General features: G+C 39.5%; 1 protein-coding gene across 1 annotated transcript in view; it reads left to right on the plus strand.

Annotated features, from left to right (window-relative positions):
• The first annotated feature begins 3,212 nt into the window (after nucleotides 1–3,212).
• The window catches only part of slc35d1a (solute carrier family 35 member D1a), a 42,058-nt gene continuing 18,961 nt past the window's right edge, over nucleotides 3,213–26,309 (plus strand). Inside the window, exons 1-8 of the mRNA XM_052011415.1 lie at nucleotides 3,213–3,517; nucleotides 4,268–4,301; nucleotides 4,420–4,506; nucleotides 7,361–7,428; nucleotides 7,514–7,585; nucleotides 12,906–12,974; nucleotides 13,950–14,052; nucleotides 24,460–24,552. Of these exons, the coding sequence (XP_051867375.1) occupies nucleotides 3,297–3,517; nucleotides 4,268–4,301; nucleotides 4,420–4,506; nucleotides 7,361–7,428; nucleotides 7,514–7,585; nucleotides 12,906–12,974; nucleotides 13,950–14,052; nucleotides 24,460–24,552 (747 nt within the window). The 5' untranslated portion in view covers nucleotides 3,213–3,296. The remainder of the gene's footprint in view (nucleotides 3,518–4,267; nucleotides 4,302–4,419; nucleotides 4,507–7,360; nucleotides 7,429–7,513; nucleotides 7,586–12,905; nucleotides 12,975–13,949; nucleotides 14,053–24,459; nucleotides 24,553–26,309) is intronic.

Genomic DNA, 26,309 nt, shown 5'->3' on the forward strand with positions numbered 1-26,309 from the left:
CTCTTTGGTTCCCAGTTGCTGGATAGCATTCAGAAATAAAATGGTTTGCCAGCAATCAAAGATGTTGTTCTTGGCAAAACTAACCAACCAAAAGTAATGATGCAACCTTTGAACCCCTAATGAATACTAAACTACATCTCTGCCTTCACAACATCCCATGGGAGTCACAAAGTGAATGGGATGAGGTTGCTGATTGTCTTGAAATACAGAAAAAAAGGGTTTCAGATTCCCCTGAGCAAGCTCATACTCGACATGTTTCAAAAGTCAGTGAAGCAGATTTAGAAGCTGATAATAAATACTAAAGTAGCCATTAGAACTTCTCAGAAAACTTTAAATATCTTGCCCATTCCCAACTGTAACAACTTAACCATTTCCCTAGGCATTATTTTGTTCCTGACTCTGAAGTTAACTCTCCAAGGCTGTCACCAAAGAAAAATGTATACCATAAAAAGGATATTTCAAAAATAATCATCTAGTGCTCGTTAGTCTCATTGAGAATATCTCTGATTAGAACTGGAACAGAACCCTCAAAAACATTTGGACTTGTAGATTATTATTAGTGTTTTGTCAAGGCTTGCTGTTGAAAATTCCCAAATTTGCTTGTGGGAGGAAGCAACAAATTAAGCTGTGGTAGTTGCTGAATTTGTTTAATTCATGTATTTTAGCAGTTAACCAAGTGCCAATAGTTTTGAATCTATTAAGAAGGGTGGGCCCAGGGAAATGATATATACAGAACTTGTCCATTTGTAATTAAAGACTATGTGGCCACTTAATGGGAGTGTTTTTTTTTAATCTACTGCAGCTCTCTGAGGTTGAAATGACCATGGTTCTGGAATGGAAGCAGTGGAGGTTGAACAAGTTCCCATTGATCCTGCAGAGTAACGTCACTCCAACAGGAAGCTTGTTGGAGATGAAGTGCGACAATCAGAATTATTATCACTGACATACTGCATGTCATGAAATTTCTGGTTTTGTGGCAGCAGTACAGTGCAAAACAAAGACACAAAAATTACTATAAGTTACTAAAACAAATAAATAGTGCAAAAGAGGAAATAATGAGGTAGTGTTCATGGGTTTATGGACTGTTTAGAAAATCTGATGGTGGAGAGGAAGATGTTCCAGAAATGTTGGGTCTGGGTCTTCCGGCTTCTGTGCCTCCTCCCCGATGGTAGTAATGTGAAGAGGGCATGTCCCTGGTGGGGAGGATCCTTAATGATGGATGCCGCCTTCTTGAGGTGCCGCCGCTTGAAGATGTCCTCAATGGCAGGGAGGGTTGTGTCCTTGATGGAGCTGGCTGAGTCCACAACCCTCTGCAGCCTCTTGATCCTGCACACTGGAGCCTCCATACCAGGCGGTGGTGCAACCAGTCAGAATTCTCTCCACTATACATTTGTAGAAATTTGCAAATCTTTGGTGACATACCAGCCTCCACACTGATCACCCACTGTAATTTCCACCAGCTCCATCTAGATGCATCTTCCCCTTATTTCTGCTCCGCAAACCAAGGGGACCCTTCACTCCATGACTTCCTGGTTCTCCCTTCCCATGCAACACTTGTCTTTTTACCGTCTCCTTTCGTATCATTCAGGTACCCAAACACTCCTTCATAGCAATTCACTTGCACTTCTTTCAATTTAGTGCATTACTTTTAGTGCTGACAATTTGATTTCCTCCACAATAGAAAAAGCAAATGCAGATTGGGTGGCTAGTTTGCAGAATATCTCTGTTCAGTGTGCAAGGTTGACATTGAGCTTAGTTACCTGTCACTCTTTAGATAACCAGCCTTTCCTACTTGTGTCAGAACTGCATGGTTTGGACGCAAGGTTATCCAACTAGAACTTTTCCCTCTCTAGAAATGCTAGCTACTTGCTGAGTATTTCCAGCATTCTCATTTACTTCTGATTTTCAGCAACTATGATCTATATCTCATTGTTCCAGCATTGTTTGTTTTGTCTCTCCTGCTCACATTCATCTCCCTTTGTTTACATTTCCTGGAGATAGATCAGCTATGATTAACAAGTTTTCACCAGCCTCCCCTAGATGACACCAACAGATTATTTGTCTCTATCCAGTCACAGACATCCCATTTTTTCTATCCCCTTCTCTGCAAATTAGAACACGTGTTTTGTGATTTTTCCAGCCTTAAGGAAATGTCATTGACCTGAATGACCTGCTGAGTACGTCCACTATTTTCTATTTTTATTACTCATTTACTGTTGTCCATTTTCCTATTTCCCACAGCCAATTTATCCCACACAAGTGCAGATGGATCAAATTGGCCGTTTCTGCATTGCATGATCTTCTTCAAGCACTTGTCAAGTGAACAATACTACCTTAGTATTCTTATTAGGTTGTTCCCTCAGGATCAAGGCATAAAAGGCCACGGGCCAAGTGCTGGTAAATGAGCTGAGTATAAATGGGTGCTTGACGGTCATCATGGGCATGGTGGACAAATGGGCCATTTCTGTGATGCAGCATTCTACATGGCTTGATGATTTGCTTCCATTCCAGTTCTAAAGGGTGGAAGGTATTTGCATATTTTACTTTATAAACTTTAGAAGATGGTTGTACATCAGCTACCACACAATCTTGACAGTGGCTTGGTCCAATAGCAAAGAGGGTTCAAGACGACTGGAAACCAGGTTCTGCTGCATATTTAGCGCACTGACCACACACACAGACGTGGGCACACAATCTTGTCTATTTCCTTTTCCTCACTCTCTTGCATCCCTACCTCGATATCCTCCTGCTTTCAACCCCTTCCCCTTTCCTCAGTACTACTCAGCTTTCTCCCTTTTTGATTTCCCCTATTCTCCCTCTCTCTCTTCCAACCCTATCGCCCCACACCTCACCCAAAGGCCAGCTGGAAGCTACCCACTCTCTCCAAGACTGATGACGCCCCACCATGCCCGAAACCCTCGGCCTAACACAGAACCACTCCCCCCTCCCCAACTCCACACCACCCCACACAACATTGATGTGATGGAGGGACACAGCAGCTCCGCAAGCCTCACTTTTACCCTCACCGCCTAGGAATTGTCCTGGTTTCCCACTGGACTTTCAAAAAACAAAGCTTGGGCTCACCTAAGTACGACTCGCTTTTATCCTATCCTTCAAAATTTAGCGCCGCTTAACCTAAATTAATTAATCGACCGTTAAAAAAATTTACGCGATCCTTCCCCGGCCATAACCTCCTCCCTTTGTGGGCTTACGCACGACGTGTCGCTCAGTGCGGCATGACGTGAGCACGCCGAGGGAGGGGGAGGGCACGTAGCGGCGGAGCCGAGGGTGAAGACATGTTGGATGCTCGTCAACGTCATGATGTTGTGGTTAAGTCGAGCCAGGAAAGAAGCGGGGCGGCTGGAGATGCTGCTGCCCGTGTCGGCGAGCGAGCCGGAGCCGGGGCCGGGGAGATGTCGGAGATGACTGTCTTCCTGAAGCTCTGCGCAGCCGCTTTTTACGGAATAAGCTCGTTTTTCATTGTCGTCGTAAACAAGAGCGTCTTGACCAGCCACAGGTGAACAGCGAGTGGCGGCGGGGTGTGGACCCCGGGGCTCCCGTTGTCAGTCTTTGCAGAGAAGCAGCAGCAGCTCGGCTGGGAGTGCAGACAACGCGGAATGCTCGAAACAAAAATTGCATCTGATTTAATCGTCGTGCTCTCTGCACTAGTTCCTATTACAGATATTTCGCTGAGTCCGCCTGATTTGAATGTTAATTTGTGTTGGCGTGGGTCTATTTTAAACACTTTTTCTAGAGAATCTTTTCTTTCCATAACACTTTTTATAAACTGGAATTTTGCAAAACTGTACCATTCGATTGGTTTAAATCAAATTTATAAATCCTATAGGAAGTGAGCTGCTTTCATTTCCTCGGAAGCAATCTTCGGTTTCAGAGTTTTATTGTATGGGAATGCTGATCTTTCTGATGCCGAAGTTATCTCTAATTTTTTGCATAAGTTTTTAAATTGCTGTTAGAAATGCAGGTTTGCTTTGCGTTAGTCACTTCTCCAAATTTGAACCCTTTGTATTCGACCACTGTTAAGAAGGTAATTTTTCTTTTTCAAGATGACTTAGCGGTCTGAACTAAAATAATTGAGTTGGTTTTACATTTTCTGCTTCTGTTGTGCGGATTGTTAATTTCGGGAAAGGCAATAGTAAACTTTGGCAGCATTTTTTTCTCTCTCACTTTCCACTCCTGACTTGTAAACCTTGCAAATGTGTTGGAGATTGAAGTTTAACCATTCTCATCTTTTTAATTCCGTTTATAGATTCCCTTCAATAATATTCGTGGGCCTTGGTCAGGTACGTTACTTTCACACTTCGATTCTCTTGTCAATGTTTTATTGTAAGTTTTCATTTTGGGTAAACGCACGAACAGCAGCATGTGGCCTACTTTCTGAAAACTTTCTTTCATTTGCAGATGTTGGCAACGGTGACCCTGCTGTGGGTGGGTAAGGCATGCAAAGTGGTAAAGTTTCCTGACTTCGACTATAGTATGCCTCGAAAGGCAAGTCTTGAATATTTTTGTATGTATTTACATTATGTAGAGCGGAAATAGTAATTTATATGGTTTGGATATTGCTTTTGAAGAGTTTACATTTTGTATGAAAAACAATGTTGCAGAATAGGTTTAACAAAAACTTGCTTACTTTTTAGTCCTTGTTCATCATTATAAGTTAAAAGTTTTCACATATGGATTTTTAGAAGATGATTTAATTTGAATTCAGTTTTGTAAATATTCAAAGTTTGCAGGAAAGCTGATCAATAGTGCTTTGTAATTAGTTTTCTGATTTTTGTTTTGTAACAAATTTGAGTTATTTGGCGAGTGCTTTTACTGGGGAATTGGAATAATGACCGTTTTGCTGCTGCTTTTTTTAAAAAGTAAATCCAGGCAACTTGTTAACAAATGTGCAAGGTCTAATTTTTCAATACAGTTTTTGAGCTGGATGAAAGGGGTCTCATGACCACTCTGCATTTCTCTTCATCAAATCTGGAGTGTCCTACCATACTACTTGATTAGTTTAACCTTCATAGTTTTGTAAAATGTGATTATTGTCAAACAGCTTTTTTGTTTGGAAAACCTACCTTTTTCATGTAAATAGGGAATATAAAGGCTTCGTAGATCTGATAATGCATTTGTGTCAAAACATTCTGGTATCCACTTGTCGTAACTTGCATAGCACTGATTTGTTATAGTGCTCTTAGTCCTAGAGTCTGAACATTCACAGATATTTTCCTTAAAAACATCTGCATGAGCTGCATGCTGCTGTGCTGGGAGCTTGACACTCCAAACCATTGAAACAAAGATCTCATCACTACACAGCTGAATGTGAAGTGAACCACTGGTGCTGAGCAGTTCTATCAGTCAGTACTGAGATCTGGGCTTAAGAGGACATCCTGGCTGGTACTATGTGTACAGGCCTTTGGGAAATGGCAGCACCCACTCCATGTGGTGACAGATTGTCCAGATGCTGTGCTCTCTCATTGCCTCCTCTTGGATGTAATGGAGGCTGATTAAATCCCCCTGGAGATTTCTGTGGTAACAAGCTCAACCCATCAACACCAGTTCTCCGCCCCCCCCCCCCCCCCCCCCCCCCCCAGGCAGTCATTGCACATCGGCTTGGTGATTCGCTTCTCAATGAGCCATGCAAGTGATGTGACCACTTGAGCTGCTTCATTGTTGCAGGAGAGCCAGTGGAGGGCTAAGCCCTCTGTCAGTTTCCCAGCAGAGCAGCAGGGGTTTGCAGTGCTGTTGGTAACGCATGCAATAGTCACTCCTCTTAGACTGATTCCACTGGTGTTCTTGACCTGGGAAACACATTTGGAGTGAAAAGCGAGGTTCCAGTTTATTAATAACCACTAAATCCAAAATGTCTTTTTGATTTGTGAGCTTAGTAAGGGTGGGGATGGGGCTGTGAGGTTACAAATGACCTGAGATTCACATGATAGAAATGGGGGGGGGAAGGGAGAATCATTTTAGCTCTTTGGTCTCTGCACAAGAACAAATAAGTCAATACAATCCTCTATTATCCCTACCAGGAGCTATAAAGGTTACTTTATACTTGTACATTCACTGAGTGTGGTGATTACTTTCAAACCCAATATTTATTATCCATCCCTAATTTCCTCCTTAACCATTTTGGTGGGCCTGGCCAGGTAAAGATTGTATATTTCCTTCCCTGAAGGACTTGTCATCAGCATTCATTCCTGTATCTGCATGTACTGCTAGACAGCATGAATTTCTTACAAAATCATTTTTATTGGCAAGAAAAGGAATATATAACCTTGAAATGATTCTTACTCTAGATCTTGAAATAAGAACTTGGATCCATTGGTGTTAGATTGCTGGCTAAATATTTAGGTAAATGTATAGTTTCCTGAAATTTGCTGAAAGTGCTTCCCTGCCAAGGTTCTGTATTTACCCAGTTTTCATATCCAAAAGACCAAATCAACTGGATAGTAGAGTATAAGACTGGCACAGTGACAACCTGTATGATGTCAGGGCCTTGTGCTTTGTAGTCTGGTCATCTGGATGAAACAGAACCCTATTTCACAGTTGGGAATTTGCCATATCAAGTTTTCAAATGCTTTTCCATGTCTCTGATACTCAGAAGCTATTTTAAAAAAAACAAAAAATTAAAAATGTTAAATCACCCAAAAAATTTTTAACAACTGTTGCATACACACACTTTTGTAAAAGCAAAAGCATCTTATTCTTATTTTTCTTTGCATCTAAAATCTTCATTCAAATAAGTGGGTTCATGATTCTAGATACCTTGAGGGGTTTGGCAGTCAGACATACTGTGGAATTGAGCAAGTTTGTGCTACACCATTGGATTCCACCCAGATTCTGGTGGCAAAGAGCAGCTAGAACATTAATGGAGTTGCTTGGTTAGCAAATTCTACATTTGTGCAGAAGTGTTAAACTTTTGAAACTTGTTGGTAATTCACAATGAGCCCAAAATTACTTCATATTGTCTCCATTGCATCATTTGAAAATCGTTATTTCTAAGTGTCCTAAGTTGCTGGACCTGGCAAATCATGTTCAAATCTACCAAAGGGAAAAGAACGGAAGAAAAACAGTGTTGCTATTAGAGATGCACTTTTTCAAGTGATTAACTGGAAATATAACATTTTAGCAGGCAGAACTTTTCTCAGTATCTTCTCAAATTTTCTAAAGTGGTGAGAAAATTATATTGTCGAAATATGTGCATGAACTATGTTAAACTGTACAGTACCTTTATATTGCAACTCTTGCATGCATTTGAGATTTACGATGATTTCAGTGTATTTTGCATCTTTTAAAATGATTAATATAATGCATTTATTTAATGTTAGATTTAAAGTTACTTTCTTTATAGGTGTTTCCACTACCTCTCTTGTACCTGGGGAACCAACTGACAGGACTTCTTGGCACTAAGAAACTGAAGTATGTTTGAATCTATTCTTTTGGAAGAATTGCTTTTGTTTTTAAAAAAATGTGGCTTTTTCTAAATTTAACTTCCTTTTTCCAGTCTCCCAATGTTTACAGTCCTAAGGAGGTTTTCTATTCTGTTTACAATGATAGCGGAAGGTTTACTGCTCAAGTAAGTAACATAAAAAATTTAATTGCTCATTTCATGTTTTTTATTTTAAACCAAATATTTCATACACTTTTTTCAGCATCTGTAAAGTAAATTCATAAATGGCAAATAGTTTGCCATGCATTATTACATCACTAAAAAGTTATTTCCCAAAAGTTGTCTATTCAGTTCAGTTCAGTCATGCTTTGCAAGCTAGTTCAGCCGACTGATGAAAGCAAGCTGTTAGTTTAACTATAGTCCTTGCTTCTACTGCAATCTTCTACCTAATTTTGTATATTAAAAAAACGCACACATTAAGAAAAGAATTGTGCTGGCAAGGTGGGTGTATGACATCATGAACGAGTGATAATTAACCTTATTTGTAACTTAATTAAAAAAGATGCATTGTTGAGAGAATACTTTTGTATCTTGCGCATGTATTTTGGCTAGGGATTTTACAATAACATTTTTGTAATGATGTAATTTCTGTTTCTTACGAAAGCATTATGTTCGTCATTCTTAGAACTTGTTTTTAACATTAGTAGAAACTGATATGTTGGAAACACTTAAGAACTTGTTGGCGATCTGACTTTGCAATATGAATGCGTGTGTAATGTTGTTCAATTTTGCTTGCTTATAGGTCTTGTCACCTGATATGTTGAGTAAATATGCAGAAATGAGTTCCTGTTCAAAGTTAAGAATGGTTTGTGTGAATAGCCCAGGAGCAAAATTATTAAAATAACATCAGTACTCTTCCCTGCATTGAAATGGATATAGAAGTCTAAACCATGGTTCGTCACCTGCGAGCCCTTGTATAATTCTGGAAACTCTGATCCCATGATTCCTAGCGTGCTTGTGTGATTTTTGGCTTCTAATCTCCTAACACTAGGAATTAGCTACCGATGGTTAAAGATATTATTATCCTTTCTTGAATAATGGCTATTTTCTTATCTGCCCTCCTATAAATTATCATATGCTGGCACGTCACCACCCTTTCAGCCCCTACACTGCCTCTAAGTTGTCAGAAGTGCTTCTCTGAAACTAGGTACTAGATGAGCAAAAATTTCCTCAGCCATCTGTCGTAGCACTTATCTGAGACTTAACTATACCGGTTACAATATAAAGACATAAAATACTGGGAATGCTCAAGCCAGGCAGCATGTGTGGAGAAAGAAACAGTTAATGTTTTGGATTGATGATCTGTCTCCATATCTTTGCCATTGCAGAGACTGTCTATTTGCATTTATAGCATTATCTGACTCTACCTGGGTTTGCTTGTCTTCTAAAACCTTCTTTCATGCCATTTTTACCTTTTTTCTTGGATCTTGCTGTTCTAACTTGCTCTTAGCTAGCATCCCACATTCTCTCCACTAAAACTTGACCTGCCCGTGTCCCAACCTGCACCAAATCAATTTGCCTGTTCTACCTGATGTACATTAACTTCTGTTGAAGCAACACCTTGCTTTTCAAAATTTGGATCCTAATTTTCAAATCCCTCTGCTTTGCCATTCCCCATCTCTTTCTAATCTCATTGGCTTTGAGATATTTGAACTTCTCCGGTTCTGGCCTCGTCATTGTCATTAAATTTACTTGCTGTAACATTGGTAACTGTTTTCAGGTGCCAAGGCTGAACAGTCTAGGATTGTTTCACTGAACTTCTTGCCCTTTTTTTCCTTCAAACTTTTGATCATTCCTAAAATATCATTCTGATATCAATTTCATTTGAAATATTCTGGGTGAAACATCTTGGGATGCTTTTGCAACACCAAAAATACAACTTGGTGTTCATCTGTTGTATAAATACAATTTGGTATTAATCTGTTCTCTAGTATTGACTAATCTGGAAACTGCGTTTTGACTACTTTGAATACTCTTGACTACTGTGAATATTGCCAAGGTTTGCCATTTTTTTTCCTCAGTCTGCAAATAATGCACATCTAATAGGATGCATCCTTTCCTCTTGCAGCAATAATGATAGATTTGTTATCTTCAGATAGTTAAATCTTTCTTTGATACAAATATGTAGCAGATTGTATGTGAGGCACTATGCAGCCTTTATTGCTCCATTCAGAAAGTTTCATGGGCTCATTGTTTGGTTAACGTTTTATGGTCGTATTACAGGAATAGTATAAGTTTTAAGTTAACTGGGAACGTAGCCACTTCTCCCCAAATTTGACTGGCAGTTGGGCCACTGTCCCACTTGTGACCTGTTGATGATATTAATATGCTTGAAAAGTTGTGCCAGAAATTTCTGTTGGACTTAATTTTGCCTTTGACAGCACTGTGCAGTTTATAATTTGCTGTTGCTATGTCCATTCCTCCAATATATGAGAGTGCCTCCTATACGTTTCCAGTTGCTGTTTGTAAGGTCTCGAGGATAGTCATGTGATTAGGACTGGAAAACTGACTTAAGTTCCTGTTCTTTGTACTTGTTTTGCAACAGCATTGGCATAAGGAAGTATTTGAAAAGTAAGCCCTGGGGTAATGCTTGTCAATGAGCAAAAGTTGGCAAAAATTGTCATGCCTCCAGCTGACATTTTATGTTCTGCCAATAAAATTCAGTATCCATAAAACTAATTGTTTTGTCGATCATTTTTCTGAAACATTTTCCAGATCTATGGGTACCGATGTTTTGAAGTATTTTTGATCGAAGCCTGGGGAATATTTTCTGGTAGTGATCAGCATTTCTTCCTTTCCTGCTGAAGCAAGCAGGTGATATGGTGGTGATATTGATATTGAAAACTTTCTGGGTTTTCAGGTGGCTCAGCAGGCTGATTAACTGGTAACTTCTGGGTTACTGTTCTCTTTCTGGTTTGCAGATAAGAGAACAGTGATCTCCAGCACAGGAGATAATTTAATTGCAGTAACCTTGTCAGATATCTCACCATGACTGCATTTGGTGATGCCACTCTTTCTTGGAACTGGGTGCAGCGAAGCAGCATGCAAACTTTGGTAATTGACTGGATCAAGGTAGTAATGTTAGTTTCAAAGCATTATTTTCCATTATCTTTGGACTATTTAGAGTTTTAAAAGTTTTTAAATGGATATGGGCTGCTCTGTTTGCTCGGCTGCTGCAGATTTCCTGATTTTTTTGTAATCTGTAATACACTTCCATTTCTCTTGAGTTTGCAAATGCTCTGTAGATCAGGATATCCAGATTTCATATAGTTTTGACCTGTCCATGTCCTGTTGCCTGAATCTTGCTATCACTTGGCTTTTGTAGAAAACATTTTCACTATTTTGAGGAGGTGGGCAAATGATTGATGTTTGCTTTCTGTATTGTACTGTAATGCCTTGGATTTTGTAAGCACTGGTGAAACAATGGACCTCAAATAAAAACCTGCCCACTAGGATCTAGTAATCTGTGTAAAGGCTTTCCTTTTTTTATTACAGCTGTGGTTAGGCATGAGTTTCTAGTAGATCTTTGCTTTCAGCAACAAAGATGGTATCAGGCAAGCAGAGTTACAAATTGCATTGAGGAGTTCCCAAAGGGAGCAAACTACAAACAAAAAGCAATTTTGAACAAACATTTTATGGAACATGAAATAAAGACTAGAAAGATTAGAATGTACATGAGATTATTGTAAAGCTGAAATAGCAATGTTTTTATTATTTTTGAATATTAAATTTGAAGGAATTACAAGCAGTACAGTTTATTCAGGCCTGTGATACATTTATAAGAAAAAACTGTTTTGGTGCACTGTTGAAAACCCAACAGCTTATTCAGCAGATCCTTATGTAGCTGATGTTCATGTTCTCAGGATTTTTACAACAAAAATAGCTCATAAATATGGATCACTGCTTTCTGAGCAGTACTGTGGATATGTTTGCAAAAGGGCTTTCCATGAGAGGAGCAGGGAATTACTGACAATAGCTCCTGGAATGCCACATTTAACTCTGCCTTCTGTGGAAATTCCTGTTAGTTTTTGTGCTGTAATGATGGAGATCACTGAAAATGTTACATTATTACAACCATAGGCCTTTCCAAGAGTTTTGTTTTCAAAATTGGATTAGCAGAATGGTATGGATTGCAGCAGTTCTATAGCCAGGATCCTGCCACACAAATCATGGCTAATCTGTACCTAAACCCACCTGAATTATTTCAGTAGTCGTCATACTTTTGCCAAAGGGAGAAAAATCTCTATTCTCCATTTTTAAAAAAAAGTTTTCAGTAGTCCTAGCCTCCAAAGCTGTTTAAAGGAGTGAGTTTCAAATTTCCACTCCCTTTTTGGGTTAAGTAACAGTTTTTGATACCAAGCCTTGAACTCTAGCTTTTTTTTTAAGGTAGGGCTTCCTTATTCTGGTCAGTAGTGCCAGAGGAAATAATTTATCACTGTCTATGTTATAAAATCTCTTGATCATAAACACTTTCATTAGATCACCCCCTCTTGTAACCTAGTCTACCCAATTTGGTCTCTGTAATTTAATCTTTGGGATTCCAGAATCATTCTGGTAAACTCTGTGCTACACCTTCCAAGACTAAAATTTGAGGTGTGATGGAGTCTAATCAAAGCTCTGCATAGCTGTGATGTAACCCTTTTATAATTCAGCCCCTTTGAGTTAAGGTTAATTCAACCTTCTAGCTTTTAAGGATTTCTGTAGTTGGGTGACTAAAATTCTTCACAAATCCACAGTTCTTAGCTTGCTATTTTAAAGATATTTCCAGGTTGCATGGACACTTTTTTAAAAGACCATCTTCTATGCTTACAGTATAAAAACTGTATTTCACTCTCTGTGATTTCTGAGAAAATGTTGCGATGTTAAATGAAGCCAAGTGAACATGAATTGGTTTGTTTAGTTTAGTGGAATGGGAATGGCTATTTGGGGAAGTTCTTGTTATAAATGTGGAAAATCAATAGTTAAAACAAAAACTAAACATTTATTTGGGTAATACAGTTGAACACTTTGTATAGACTGCAGGAAAAACTGTAGCCAAGATTCTTTACCAGTTCATTGAAACGTATCTTTCAAAATGCTCTTGTATCCTGTATCTTTGATTAAAGTTTAATGAAACTATATTTGAAAGAATCTTGTTTTTACAACTGTTATGATTGGAGGCTTCTAGTTGGTGGAAATGTTGCTGTCATAAATTGTTTACTATTGCCAAGTAGTTCAATGGATTAAACTGCTTCACAGATGTTGCCCAACCTGAGTATTTCCAGGACTTTGTTTATTTTGAGGTTCCAACCTTCATTGCACTTTGTTTAATTATGATTTTGTTGTGCCAGTTCTGTTTCTCCTGTACCCACTTGGAAGATGCCTTGTGATCTTAATGGTTGGCATTCATATAGTACCTTATTAATTCTTTGCAAATCCAAAGTTAACTTTTTTCATCTCTTTACAGTAAGAACTTCTCTCGATCTATTCAGATGACAGTATTTGCAATGTTGCTTGGTGCATTCATTGCTGCCAGGTAAGATTATAATTGATAAAAATTATAGCATGTTACATCACAAGACTAGGCTATTTGGCCCTTCAGTTTTCCAGTTTTTTTCCCCTCCAAACCATTGAGTCGTAATCCTGGTCCACTTCCACTATACAGCTTTTGTCTTTTGTAGTCCATTACAAATAACTTCCATTTCCCTGTTTTTTTTTTAAGAACTCCCTGCTAATTTTAAGTCTTAAATGTTTGCTGTTTTTCCACAGCACTTCGTGGAGAATTAGGTTCTATGATCAAGGGATTAGAAAAGAGCTGACAGGAGTTCTAGTCTCGATGTCTTGCATTACCTTTTGGGGAATTGGCCAAGGGTTATCACATTTACCTGTCTAAAAACAGCCACAGCCAGTAGACCTCAACAGTGGTGCGACTCCAGCAGCTTTCAACTTCCAGGCCTAGTGATGTGTGTCTTGGCCATAACCAAAACACAAAATTTTTGTTCTAAGACTATTGCAGAATCCTGTTCACCCCCAAAGATGCACAAGAGAGGAAAATTGGACATAAAATTGCCAATATATCGATTTAATATCAGCCATGCATGACTGTATGTATATATTTCAATTCAAGCCCAATTTCCCTCTGATTTCTCCTGACCTCAGGGGTAGCAAAATGGTGAGCACTTGATTCCAACCAAATGGTTGAGCTATCTATGGTGAAGCACGTTCAGGAGAAAACTATGAAATTGCTGATAATATTTTAAAAAAAATTTAATAGATCTCTGTGGAGAGAATTGAATATTAAATGCCAAATAAATAATCTGAAAAATGGTTGTAGCCCAGGTTACTTCAGATTTTAATTTCATAGTGTGAAATGAGCGAGCTTTGAATACTGTGAAGAATGTGCCAATGTTCTTGAACTTGCATGGTTAAATTTTGCCCTGAGAATGTAGATTATAGATAACATTGTTTTAATGTGCAAAATGAAAAGACACTGCTCTGCATTTTCTTTCAGTTCTGATATGGCATTTGACTCATTCGGATATGGATACATTCTTACAAATGATGTATTAACAGCTGCCAATGGAGCTTACGTAAAGCAGAAATTGGAGTCAAAAGTAAGTAAAATTACAGCTTCTATCTGATGTTCCACTTATGTCAGCCTAGATAGTGCATAGATAGACCATTTGCATAGGGGAGTGCTGCAGGTGATCCTGCTTTCCCCTTGTTGACATTAGAAAATTTTCCATATTTTACACTTTCAGTTGGTTAAAATCATTCAAGAACTTAAGATAACTCTCCTACCCATCCTCACCTCATTCATCAGGTATGGTAAGACTCTTTGGTTTGTATCCCAGACTTTTGTGCGTGCATATATATTTAAAACACAATAATTCCATAAATCTTGCCCCTCATTGTGCTGCGATCTGCCACATGTCACTAGTTGATAATGTGGATACATTTTTATTTTTTTTCCTTTGGAGTTGGCGCCACCAACATTGTGGCAGTTGTATATTTCTCAGGAGAAATGTAAAAAAAAATAGACGCCTCTAATTCACCCCTTCAATATCAAATTAATATGACCGGGCAGGTCAGACCTGGGGTTAAGTAAGGTTTAAAAAAAGAAAAGCGAGTCTTGGGACAAGGATCAATAGGTGATAGTTTTGTTTTTATGTGGTGCAAACTGCCAGATTTAAATGTGTTCCCATAAACAGCTTGCCTATTGGCTAGGGTATTGTTTTGGCATCGAAGCACCATAAAGGAAAGCTGCTTTCTCAGGAGCTGAAGCAAAAAGCAACACTGAAGCAAAATACAATGGATACTGAAAGTCCAAAACATCAACCAAAAATCCTGGAAGTGCAAGTCAGGCAGCATCTGTGGAGAGAAACTGCGGTAGTGTTGTGAGCCAATGAGCTTCCATTGTATCTCGACCAGAATGAAAAGTAACACTGTAAAGCTGCTACAAGGAATGCCGCTTTCAGCAGGTCAGGTTTTCAGTTGCTGGTAGGAGGAGTGAATATCAAAAAGGAGTTTCTGTTCCCTCCCTATGCCCAGTAACTGGCAACTTGGTGAAAAACACTGTTGGTGGCACCAAATTCTCATGCCTTCCACATTGTTGAGATCTGGCTGTAGCATTGCAATAAATTTTAATACCTTTGCTAAAAGTGAGGCTTGTTTCCTCCTTGAACTCCTGCACAGCTTTTCCAATAAGCTTCTGGATTATTATTGAATGGGAAAATGGCACAGCTGGATATGTTAGCAGCAATTTCTCACTTTTTTTCTTATTTAATCGATTTAGTTTGATGCTGAGTATGACGATCTGATCTGCTGGCACTTGCATGTATGACTGTCCTAACACTGCCGTTCTTTTCTCTTCTTTCTACCCCCCCCCAATATCTAAGATCCATCCAACAATTTGGTAGTTATAGATAGACAAATTAATGAGGATAAAATCACTTTTACTCTACCTGGCACCAATTTACAAATTGGCATCAATTGTGGCTTAGAAGACCTGAACTGGGGGATTTGCAATGAGCATGAACACTAGAAGTGATGAAGAAAGTACAGGATTGTTCTACTAAAGTTGTTGTCAGTGAGCTGATGCTGAACAATTGGGATAACAGATACATGTGCACTCGCCCCCTTCTCCCTCATCATAAGGGTCCTTATTTTTCGCTCCATCTATTGATTATTTTGGAGGGCAAAGCTATGGCGTATCAAAAACAATAGGTTGAAATGCAAGAGGGCTGCTATCATTAGAAAGCAGATCTTCATCTTGTTTCCAGATGTATGTGTGGAAATTGGATTTTGTAAGGAGCATGCCACCAGTTGAGTTGCACTGACTAATGCTGATAATCACCATGTTAGTTGGAAGGAACTGGTAGCAAAATAGTTTGAAGCTGATGTGACTAGAGTGCAGCCAACTCAGCTGCTGTAGAAAGCAGCAATACTAACGGTCCATTTGGAGATTGTAAGCTTCATGCGCATTGCTCTTCAGAGTTGCATGTTTACTTTATTGTTCTGTAAATCTTGGGTGTGTCAGCATTCATCTGACATTGCATCTTTTACTTGTTGTTTGTTCTCCCCTTCTACCTCCAGAGTGGAATTCTTTGCAGTTCAAAGCCAACAGTGACGACAACAACACAATACTTTTTTAAGTAATGTCAGTATTGTGCTGTTCAAGCTGTGTAATGCATGTGGTTGATTAATGAGTGGAGGAAGTGGCAATAATTTGGTTATGAGGACAGAAAATGGAATTGCAGTGACATCACTCTACCCCAGTTTGAATTTATTTAAAAGAATGGTATCTATCGAAATAGAAGCTCTGGCTGCTAGGCCTAATCTTATCAGGAATTCTGACTAGTGGTAAATGGATGATGTAGATTATTTTTTATCTGCTACCACTGAGATTTTGAGTGTAAGGAACTGAAATCGCCCCCATGGTGTTTGAATGTGGTGTCTGTGAAATGAACCTGCAGAATGGAAGCTGTGTTTGAAATTAAGTGCACTTGCTTTGAAGTTTGGTTGGTAGAACATGGTGGCCCGGATGGAAATCTCCTTCAGAAAGTACATGATAGCAGAAGCTGAGAAAACAAACTTCGATTTCTTTAATTCTGTGGATCATTGCTATCATTTGCAACTGTTGCATTTTTCTCTGTTATGCGATGGGAAGGCACATTTTCAAATATAAATTAAAAAAAACTCTTGCCCTTGAGTGCCTGTTTTTCTTCCCACAATACTTTAATCTTGGATTTGGTCATTTGAGTTGTTTCAGAAAATTTATTTTAAACAGCCTGATGGTCATAGCAGTCCTGTCCACTTTGGCCATGTGTAAAGTAGTAAATCTCATTGAAGTAAATTAAGGTTTACAATCACGATTGGAATTATTTTTCACAAGTGCTGAGCTGCAGTTGTGTCCATGCAGATATCAAAATGTAACTTTGATATAAATCTGAATACATTGTTGAAAACAAAGGAATTGATATTAAGTTTCTTAATTAGGCTGTGGATGAGTTCTCGGTTGTGGGCAACTTCCATGTTTTTTTTCCTCCAATCTATTCTGCCTGCTTTACCTCCTTGATCATTTTTTTCTATCACTCATATTCTAACATATACTCCATGGGCACTCTTGCTCGCCCCCTCTCATTACTCCTTCCCTGCAATGACGCCAACAGGAAGCAGCAACAACTTGTTGTCCACCTTGGCTGCACATCTATGTTGCGACTGTCTTAAAAACCTGGCTCACCTCTACGTCATTGGCCACTTATCCCATTGAGAAGCCTGTTGTTAGTGGCGTATATTGGGTGGGAAATTTGAGCATTTGTTAGAGATGTAATTGTTTCCGTTTTAGGTTATGGGCTATACAGATATGTGACATAATCTCAATCATGGCAGCTGACTTCTTCCTCTGAGAATGATCTTGCTGACTGTATTTTAGATTTTAGTTTGATTTTAGTAATGACCCCAAATAAACCCATGATTCTTTGACATACCTGCATCAAGGAAAGAACCGCTTTGTAAATACTATTCCCATTGTAATAACTTGTACCTTTTTGTCCCTGTTGTAACTTGTGGCAGTGTTCTTTCCTTTTGAAGAGCTGGTTCCTGGTAGGTTTTTTTTCTGGTTCTTTGCCAGATTGACTGTTGGCTATGGTTCTCAACCATGCTTCTCCTGTCCCAATGACATGTATAAAATAAGGAAGAAGGGTTTCCATTGGAAAATTCATGCCAGGTCTGCCCCCTCTGCATGGAAGTCTCTGAACTTACCAACCAATTATAATCAGACCTAGAAAATATGGTGTTGTGTGCAGTATTTCAGGATTAGTATTGTATTTCTCATAGATGTTTACATGTAGTTGGTCAAAATTTTGTATATGGAAAATAGAGTAATCTCTTTAGTCATGAATGTTTTGCATAAACATTTTTTTTAAAAAAACAAATTGGTCAAAATGGTTTCCGGTGTTGAATTGAGAACCTAATAAAAGGCTATTCAGAGAGGCCTCATCTAGATCAAAGGCACTTGAGAAAGTTTGAGCTATGTCAGAATTTTTCTTTAAAAGACAAAGTTGTATTTTAAATGCTTATTTTTGTCATCCCATATAGTGTAATTAATGCTGCTAGGAAAGATTGCTGTTTCAAACATTGAGTTATCATGAAGGATACTTGATAAGCAGACATAGCCCTCCAAATTTGTGGGTTATGGTTAACGTAATTATCATAAATACAAAAGCAGTGTTGCTTTAATGGGTGATACTACCTAAGAATTTCATTTAGAGCTTTTCTATTTTGAGCTACAAGGTATGTAGTGAAAGTTGTACCAGTGTTATCAGAACACACTTTCCAAGAGTTTGCTGAGAATTTAGAGCAGTAGCTAATCTTTTGAAAGAATCCATAAAATTAAGGGAGTTAATTTTGTATAAATGTAGTCATTTGTTCACTGTGCCTTTCATTAACCATATAAACATTGGCCTGTGCTCTCCCAATATCCCTGTATCTCTCTGCTTCAAATGTTTCCACTCTTTTAACTGATACATTGTTCTTTTTCAAGCAAACTCTATGATAAAAGTTTTCCATGTTGTAATAACCTTCTGTATAGAGGTTTCTACTAATCATTTTATGTATTACTTCAAATTGATGATCTACTGTTACGAGCAAACAAAAATGCTTCCAAAATCTTTTGAATTTTTTTTTTAAGTTCTCTTCTGCTTTATTGGAAATCGGTTCCATTATTTTAGATCTTTTCAATGACATGTTTTATGTAGTTTTAACATCTCTGTAGCGGAGCATGCAGGTTTTTCTACACTCAGCAGTGGCAATATCTCGTCTTTGAGGAATTTAGCATAACCTTATTGTATGCTCCTAAAAGATCCAACAATGTATTTAGCACTTGTGGTTTTATTTGCCTGCACTTGCATCTAAACAATTCCTTCCCACATTTTTCATTCATTTATTTTTTCAAAATGTCTCCTTCATATTTCTGTATAAATTGCAAAATTGTGTGTTTTTTTTTGGAGTCTAGATGTAGCTGGCAAGGCCAACATTTTATTTCCTTAAAAAGGTGGTGTTGCAGCCTTCCTGATAGAAGAGCACCCACAGTGGTGTTGTACAAGGTGTTCAGGATTTATACCCAGCTACAGAGAAGAACTGGTGATGTATTCCCATGTGAGGGTGGTATGTGACTTAGAGGGGATCATGATGGTGGTGGCATACCATGAATCTGAAGCCAAGTTTGGGAGGACCTTTCAAAGTAATCTAGGTGTATACCTGCCTTGCAGTTTGTAGATGGTGTTGTTGTGGAGGAAATTAATTTATAGGGTAGTGAATGAGGTGCCAATTATTCAGGCTTCTTTGCCCCAGATGATATCAAATTTCTTGCATTTTGTTGGAGCTCCACCCATGCAGATAAGTGGAAAGCTTCATCTGTGCCTTGTAAATAGTGGAAAAGCTTTGGGCTGATAGATGAGTCACTTGTTGCCAGAAAAGCAGCCTCTGGCCTGCTCCTGTAGCCATGGTATTTATGTGGCTGGCCCAGTTGAATTTCTGGTTAGTGGTGAGCCCCAAAATGTTAATAGAGTATTGGTGATCGTTGTGTAATTGAATGTCTGGTGTAGGTGAATTGACCATTTTAATTGATCATGGTCATGTGGGCGAGCTGTAAAGTCATTTATCTGCCTGTGCTAGAATGTTGTTGGTTTTGCTGCATGCAGGTATGGACTAGTTCATTTGTTAAGGTGTAGCAGATGGAATGAAGATTGTGCAATCATCAGTGAACATTCCCATTTTTAACCTTGTGATAGAAGAAGAGTTATTGATGAAGCAGCTGAAGACTGTTGGGCCTAGGAAACCCCTGTGAGGAACTCCTGTAGTGATGTCCTTTGGCTAGGATGATTGACCTCCAACTACCCCACCCACCTTTTGTGCAAGTTATGATTCCAACTATTTGGAGTGTTTTTTGTTTGACATTGAATTTCAGTTTTATCAGAGCTTAATGCTACACTTGGTGAAGTGCTACCTTCACGTCAGAGGTGTTACTCATGCCTTAACTGGAATTCAGCTCTTTGGTCCATGTTTGAATCAGGGCTCTGTTAAGGACTGGAGTTGAGTGGTCCCAGCAGAAAACCAAATTGGTGAACTGGATATTGAGGAGTAAATGCTGCTTGATAGCACTGGCAATGACACCTTCCATTGCTTTAGCAATTGAAAGCAAACTGGAAGATAGTTCTCTGATTTGGATTTGTCCTGCAAATGGGGCATACCTGGACAATTTCCTACAATGAAGACAAAAGAGACTGCAGATGATGGAATCGGGAACAAAAAACAACGCAGGAAGAATTCAGTGGGTCAGGCAGTATCTGTAGAGGCAAAAGGTATTGAAGTTTTGGGCTGAACCCTGCATCAGGACTGAAGGGAAGGGCAAAGATTGCCAATACATAGCAGTATGAAGGGTGGGTGGGTTAGAGGCTGGTAGGTGATGGGGAGAATCAGATAGGGAAGGGATGATGGACAGATGGAACTAGGTGGAGGGAGGTGAATGGGAGATGAACAGAGGGAGAAGAAAACTAGGTGGATGGATGAGTGTGTGCTAGAGGAGAAAACCAGAGGTGTGAATTGCCTGAAATTGGAAGATTCAATGTTTATACCATTTGGGTTGTATGCTACCCAATGACTTGTTCTTCAAATTTGCATTTGGCCTCTCTGTAGCAATGGAGAAGCAAAGGATTGACGGGTTAGTGTGGGAGTGGGAAGGAGAATTAAAATGACATGCAACAAGAAGCTCAATGGCAGTTGATGATAGAGTGCAGGTACTCCACAAACCAGTTGCCTAGTCATATGTTTGGTTTTACCAATGTAGAGAAGACCACATCGTGAGCACTGCATGCTGCAGACCAGGTTGGAAGAGCTGCAGGTGAACTTCTGCCTCGTGTGGAAGGTCTGTTTAGGTCACTGGATGGTGGTGTGGGAGGACATGAAGGGATGGGTATTATACCTATGGTTGCAGAGGAAAGTGTTGGGGAGGGATGAGTGGACCAGAGAGTCACAGAAGAGTGATCCCTGCCAATTTTCTACATTGAGTAGATACCAATATTGTAACTACTGGAATAGCTTGTCTGGAGGCGTAGTTATTACTGGAATGCAGACCTTGAGTACCGCAACCAGGATGTTATCTGGCCCTCATCCATTTCTTGATATTCTGTGGAGTGAACTAGTTAGTTGAAGACTGGCTTTTATAATGGTGGGGATATTGGGAGGAAGCCAAGTTAGATTGTCCACTCAGCACTTCTGAATGTTTTTTGTGAAAGCTTTAGCCTTGTATTTGGTACTCAAATGCTGGGCCCTTTCACTATTGAGGTTAGCTGCCACCTCCCAATTAACTGTCCAATTGTCTGCTGCCATTCATTATTAGATATGGCAAGACTGCAGAATTTTGATCCCATCTGGTTAAGAGATTACTTAGTTCTGTCTGTTGCATGCTTTTTGTTTGGTTTTATTTTAGCATTTTATTTCTGTGCAGCCTCAGCTTGCCACTTCAGTTTGAGGTGCACCTGGTACAACCTACTATACCATTCTGCACCTTCTGGGACCAGGTTTGGTATTAAAGATGGTGAGGGATATGTCAGTCAATGTAGCAATGTATTTTTCTGCTATGGCTGATGGTCCACCGCACCTGTACATACCCAGTTATGAGTTGCCAGATCTGTACTGAATCATCTGTCCTATTCTAGCACAATTGTAATGGCACACCTCATGGTGGTGGTGACTTCAATGGATTTTGCTTCCAAGAACTGTGGTGACTTCCTCTAGCTGTGGCAACATGAACCACATGTATATGCAGTCATGAGGATTGGTAGAGTAGTTAGATTGTGGTTGGGTATATTTATCTCTTGTGTTGGTTCACTCACTACCTACTGCAGACCTAATTTGGCAGCTGTGTCCTTTGGGACCTAGTCAGTTGAGGCACTACCAAGCCATTTGTTCTACTATTCTCACACCTAGAGTATGTTCCTTGCTAATTTTGATCCTCATTTCAATTGCTCCTCAACAAGAAGTACTAATCCGTCAGCTGAGGAATGATGCTAGGTTGTAATCTGGAGACTTTCTGGCTCTTGTTTGATTTGTTGCCACGAGACTTCATGGAATTTTGTTTCAACTATGGGTATTCCAAGGGTCTATCCTACTGGTGGCTGATGGAGGAATCAGGCATATTTTAAGGTACTATTGTGTGTGGATCACTTTTGTGTCCAGCTGTTCTTTTAGCTGGTGGCTTGTCCACTGAGGTTGTTCACTGGTTCCAGGAAGTTGTCCACTGAGTTGTATCATTTTTCCTATTTGTTCTACCCTGTATGAGCCACAAGACTGAGATTGCCAAGTGGTGTTTTATGCTACTGGTTTCTAGCTTTAAAGGAATCGGACTATTAAAATGCTGTTAGTATTGGGCAGAGAATTTGAATTTGGTGATTGAAAATAATTTCATCTCATAATTCATATTTGGCCCCAGATGGATACAAAATTGGCTTGGCCAAAGAAAACAGGGTAATGGACAAAGGGGTATTATTCTGACTGGAGGCCTATGACCAGTGATGTTTTGCAAGGATGGTACCAGGACCTCTTTGTGATCCAGGATTTGGACAAAAATATAGGTGGGCTGATTGGTAAGTTTGCAGGTGACACAAAAATTGGCAGAGTTGTGAATAGTGAGGAAGGTTGTCAAAGGATTCAGCAAGATGTAGACCACTTGGAAATATGGGCAGAGAATATGGCAGATGGAGTTTCACCTGGAGAATTGTGAAGTATTGCACTTAAGGTGTTACAATTAGACAGTCTGCATGGACTTTAGTAAACCATGGTTTATTATCTGATTATTGCAGTATATCTTCAGAACAGCACTGCAGCATTAGGCTTGATTAGCAGGTCATCTCTCCAGAGCGGAGTTTGAACCTTCAACAATAAGATATGGATGTGTACCAAAGAAATATCATGACCATGGGGAAAATGCAGTGAAGTGGGACTGTGGTTCTAGGCAAAATTCCAATCACACTTCACATTGTGCAACATTCATAGGCAAATCCTCCAAACATCCTTTAGTAATGTCACAGTAGCTTCAAATAATGTTCGTGTAAATACATCACTCTGCTTCAAAGTCAAACATCATTGATTCAGGTGTTTTGTTTTAAATCCTCACTAAAAGATTACACAGGATATACCTCATTCCAGGCACTGCTTCACACATCTTTGAAAATCCCACCCCCAGCCCCCTGTCAGTTTAAAACCTATGCCTTCCAGTATTTGACATTTCCACCTGACTATTGACCCTATCTATGCCTCTCATAACTTTATATACTTCTATCGGGTTGCCCCTCAACCTCTGACGCTCCCAAGAAAACAATACGAGTTTGTCCAACCTCCCCTTGTAGCTCATGCTCTCTAATCCAGTCAACATCAATACTCGATGTGACCTAACCAAAGTTTTTTTTCCGCAGCTGCCGCAAGACATGCCAACTTTTATACTCAATGCCCTGACTGAAGGCAAGCATGCTGTATACCACCTTTACCATCCTATCTGCTTGTGTTGCCCTTAGGAGTGGTAACGCAAGCAGAGAGGATTTACTGTGTACTTTCCTCTTGCATTTGACCTCCCAAAATCCATCACTTTGCGCTTGTCTGGATTAAACTTCATCTGCCATTTCCCCACCTAAATTTCTGACTGATCTATATCCTGCTTTATCCTTTGACCACCACCTTCACTATCCAAAAGTCCACCAATTTTCATGTCATCTGCAAATTTACATCAGACCACCTACATTTTTGTCAAAATCATTTGTATGTTACAAAGAACATGGATCCTAGCATTGGTCCTTTTACAGAACGCCACTGGTCACAGACCGGTCAGTCAGAAAAATACACCTCCACCACTACCCTCTATTCTATGACCAAACCAACTTTGTATCCAACTTATTGTGGATCCCACGTGACTTAATTTTCTGGACTAGACTACCACGAGGCACCTTGTTAAATGCTTTAAAGTCCACGTAGGCAATGTCCACTTCCCTACTTTCATCAGTCATCTTCATCATCACCTCAAATAAAAAAAGCAAAGAGATTGGAGAGTCATGACCTCCCCATCATAAAGCCATGCCGACTATCCGTATTATGTCCATGCCTTTCCAAATGTGAGGAAATCCTGTCCCTAAGAATCTTCAATAATTTCCCTACCACTTATGTAAAGGCTTTAATTTTCTGGTTTGTCCTTGTTGCCTTTCTTAAAGGAACAGTGAATTAATGGTTTTATAGGGAAGGTGGTAGAAGCAAATATGATAGCAACATTTAAGAGGCATTTAGACACCTGAACAAACAGGGAATAGAGCGATGCCGACTACGTGCAGGTAGATGGGATCAGTTAGATTGGCATCGTGGTCAGTGCGGATGTGGTGGGTTGAAGGGTCTGTTCCTGTGCTGTACTGTTCTGTGTTCCATCTAGACTACCCAAACCTGTTGTTTGTTCTTACTGATCTGTCATTCCTTTGTAGGAGCTGGGAAAATATGGACTACTTTATTACAATGCCCTCTTCATGATTTTACCTTCTTTGGTCATTGCATATGTCACAGGAGATCTTCAGAAGGTAAGCACTTAATTGCATCATTTATGCTGTCTTTTTGCAGAATTTATTGTTTCACTTATCAGCAAGTCTTGTTATGTCCCTTCTACTGCACGTGTAAAAGTAGGCATGGATTCCCATTAGTTTGTCCCCACCTGCTGTGTATTCTTCCTGCTTTCCCCATTTTTCTCACGAGCCATCAACATCACTTTATTGCAGTTCCCTAGGTGGTGAAGGCATGTACTTAAAATTATGTACCTGTTGCGACACTCTTCATTATACAAAAATTCCTGATACTGCTATTAACAGTCTGCCATGTTAGGAACTCCTACATGCAGTATTATGTGCCTCTGAGTACGAGTGTGTTAGAATTTTCAAGTTCTCAACAGCCCTATCGCTTGTAAACTACAATAGCTCATTGGAAGCAAGCCATTGTAGTTTACAAACTGAGGTGTGACCCTAAAATATGATGACTGGCATTTTAATTTTGTCCACTTGAGCAAAAAGTGCTTGATGCTATAAATTGCCCAAAATGAATAAGTACTGTTAGTTATCCAATGACTAGATGGAATAGCTCGGTCTATAAGTCTACAAATTATTATCTGAAAGCAGTGGAAAGGGAAACTAAACCATTAGAGCGAGCTAGAAGTGACCAAAAATATCTCTGGACGTGGACCTCTCAGTCGATACAAATCCTAATCATCTTCTCCCCACCCTACTGCAAGATGGGCAGTTCTGTCTCATCTTATGTGTACTGTCACAGCTTCTGAGCAATAACAGCTTGAGTCTAAATTTGCATGTGGTGTTATTAATGTTGGTGTATTTTTAATAATCACATGGTTGGGTCTAGTCAGCTTTCAAATATTTCTACTGAAGCAGCTCGACATGCTTTTGAACTCTATCCTGACATGAGTATGGATTTCTTACTGCTACAGAGAAACCAAACTCATAACAGGATTCTCTAGCAGATCTCACAGGACAATGCATTAATGGGCCTTAGTATTGTTTGTCAAGAGTGTTCAATATTGCAGGATCTCGCTCTCTTGCTTCCAAATGTAACTAAGTTACAAAATTCTTGGTCACAAGGATTAAAACCATATGGCCAACTGCCTTGCTGCTTCACTACTTTTCCCAAGGCACAGAGTCAAACCTCAATATTTCCCCCTCCCCAACCCTTGGCCCCAAACTTGTATCTTTCTCCAGATTCTCTCCTGTGCTCTGATCCCTTCTGCAAGCTCGTTCTATGAAATGCAGCTCTTGCTCACTCCCTATTAACATTAGATCAGATTTCTAAGAGTCTAAGGTCTCTGAGAATCTGCACTCCTAAATCTAGCTCCCTTGTTCCAGCGACAGGCAAAATGATAGGGCAACTTTTCATAGAACTTTGGCATCCAGGTAATAGGAGCAGGTTTGGGATTGTTAGTGCCAACAAACTGTTTCACAAATGACTGTCAGCTAGAAGCTGGTCTTAACATCTTTTGGTGTAAAAGTGGCCTTACAGACATTTAGAAAATGTTATAACCTTTCCATAGTTACAAGCTCTTCACAGTGGTGGCTGCTGTTATAGCATCTAACTTCCATTCCAACTTGTTTTCCTAGTACCTGCGTTAACTGATATTTGTTAACTGCTTACTCCTGATATTGTCACCAATGTCATCCCCCTTTCAAATCTGCTATCATCACTTCTCTCAAAGAGACAATCTTTGTGTTAGTCTTTGTGGTTATATTTCCCTGAGTCTCTCCAGTCATGTCCTGAACCCTGTTGTAGTATTGCAAGGGCT

Source organism: Pristis pectinata, chromosome 3 (assembly GCF_009764475.1).
Source record: "Pristis pectinata isolate sPriPec2 chromosome 3, sPriPec2.1.pri, whole genome shotgun sequence".
Lineage (NCBI taxonomy): Eukaryota > Metazoa > Chordata > Chondrichthyes > Rhinopristiformes > Pristidae > Pristis > Pristis pectinata.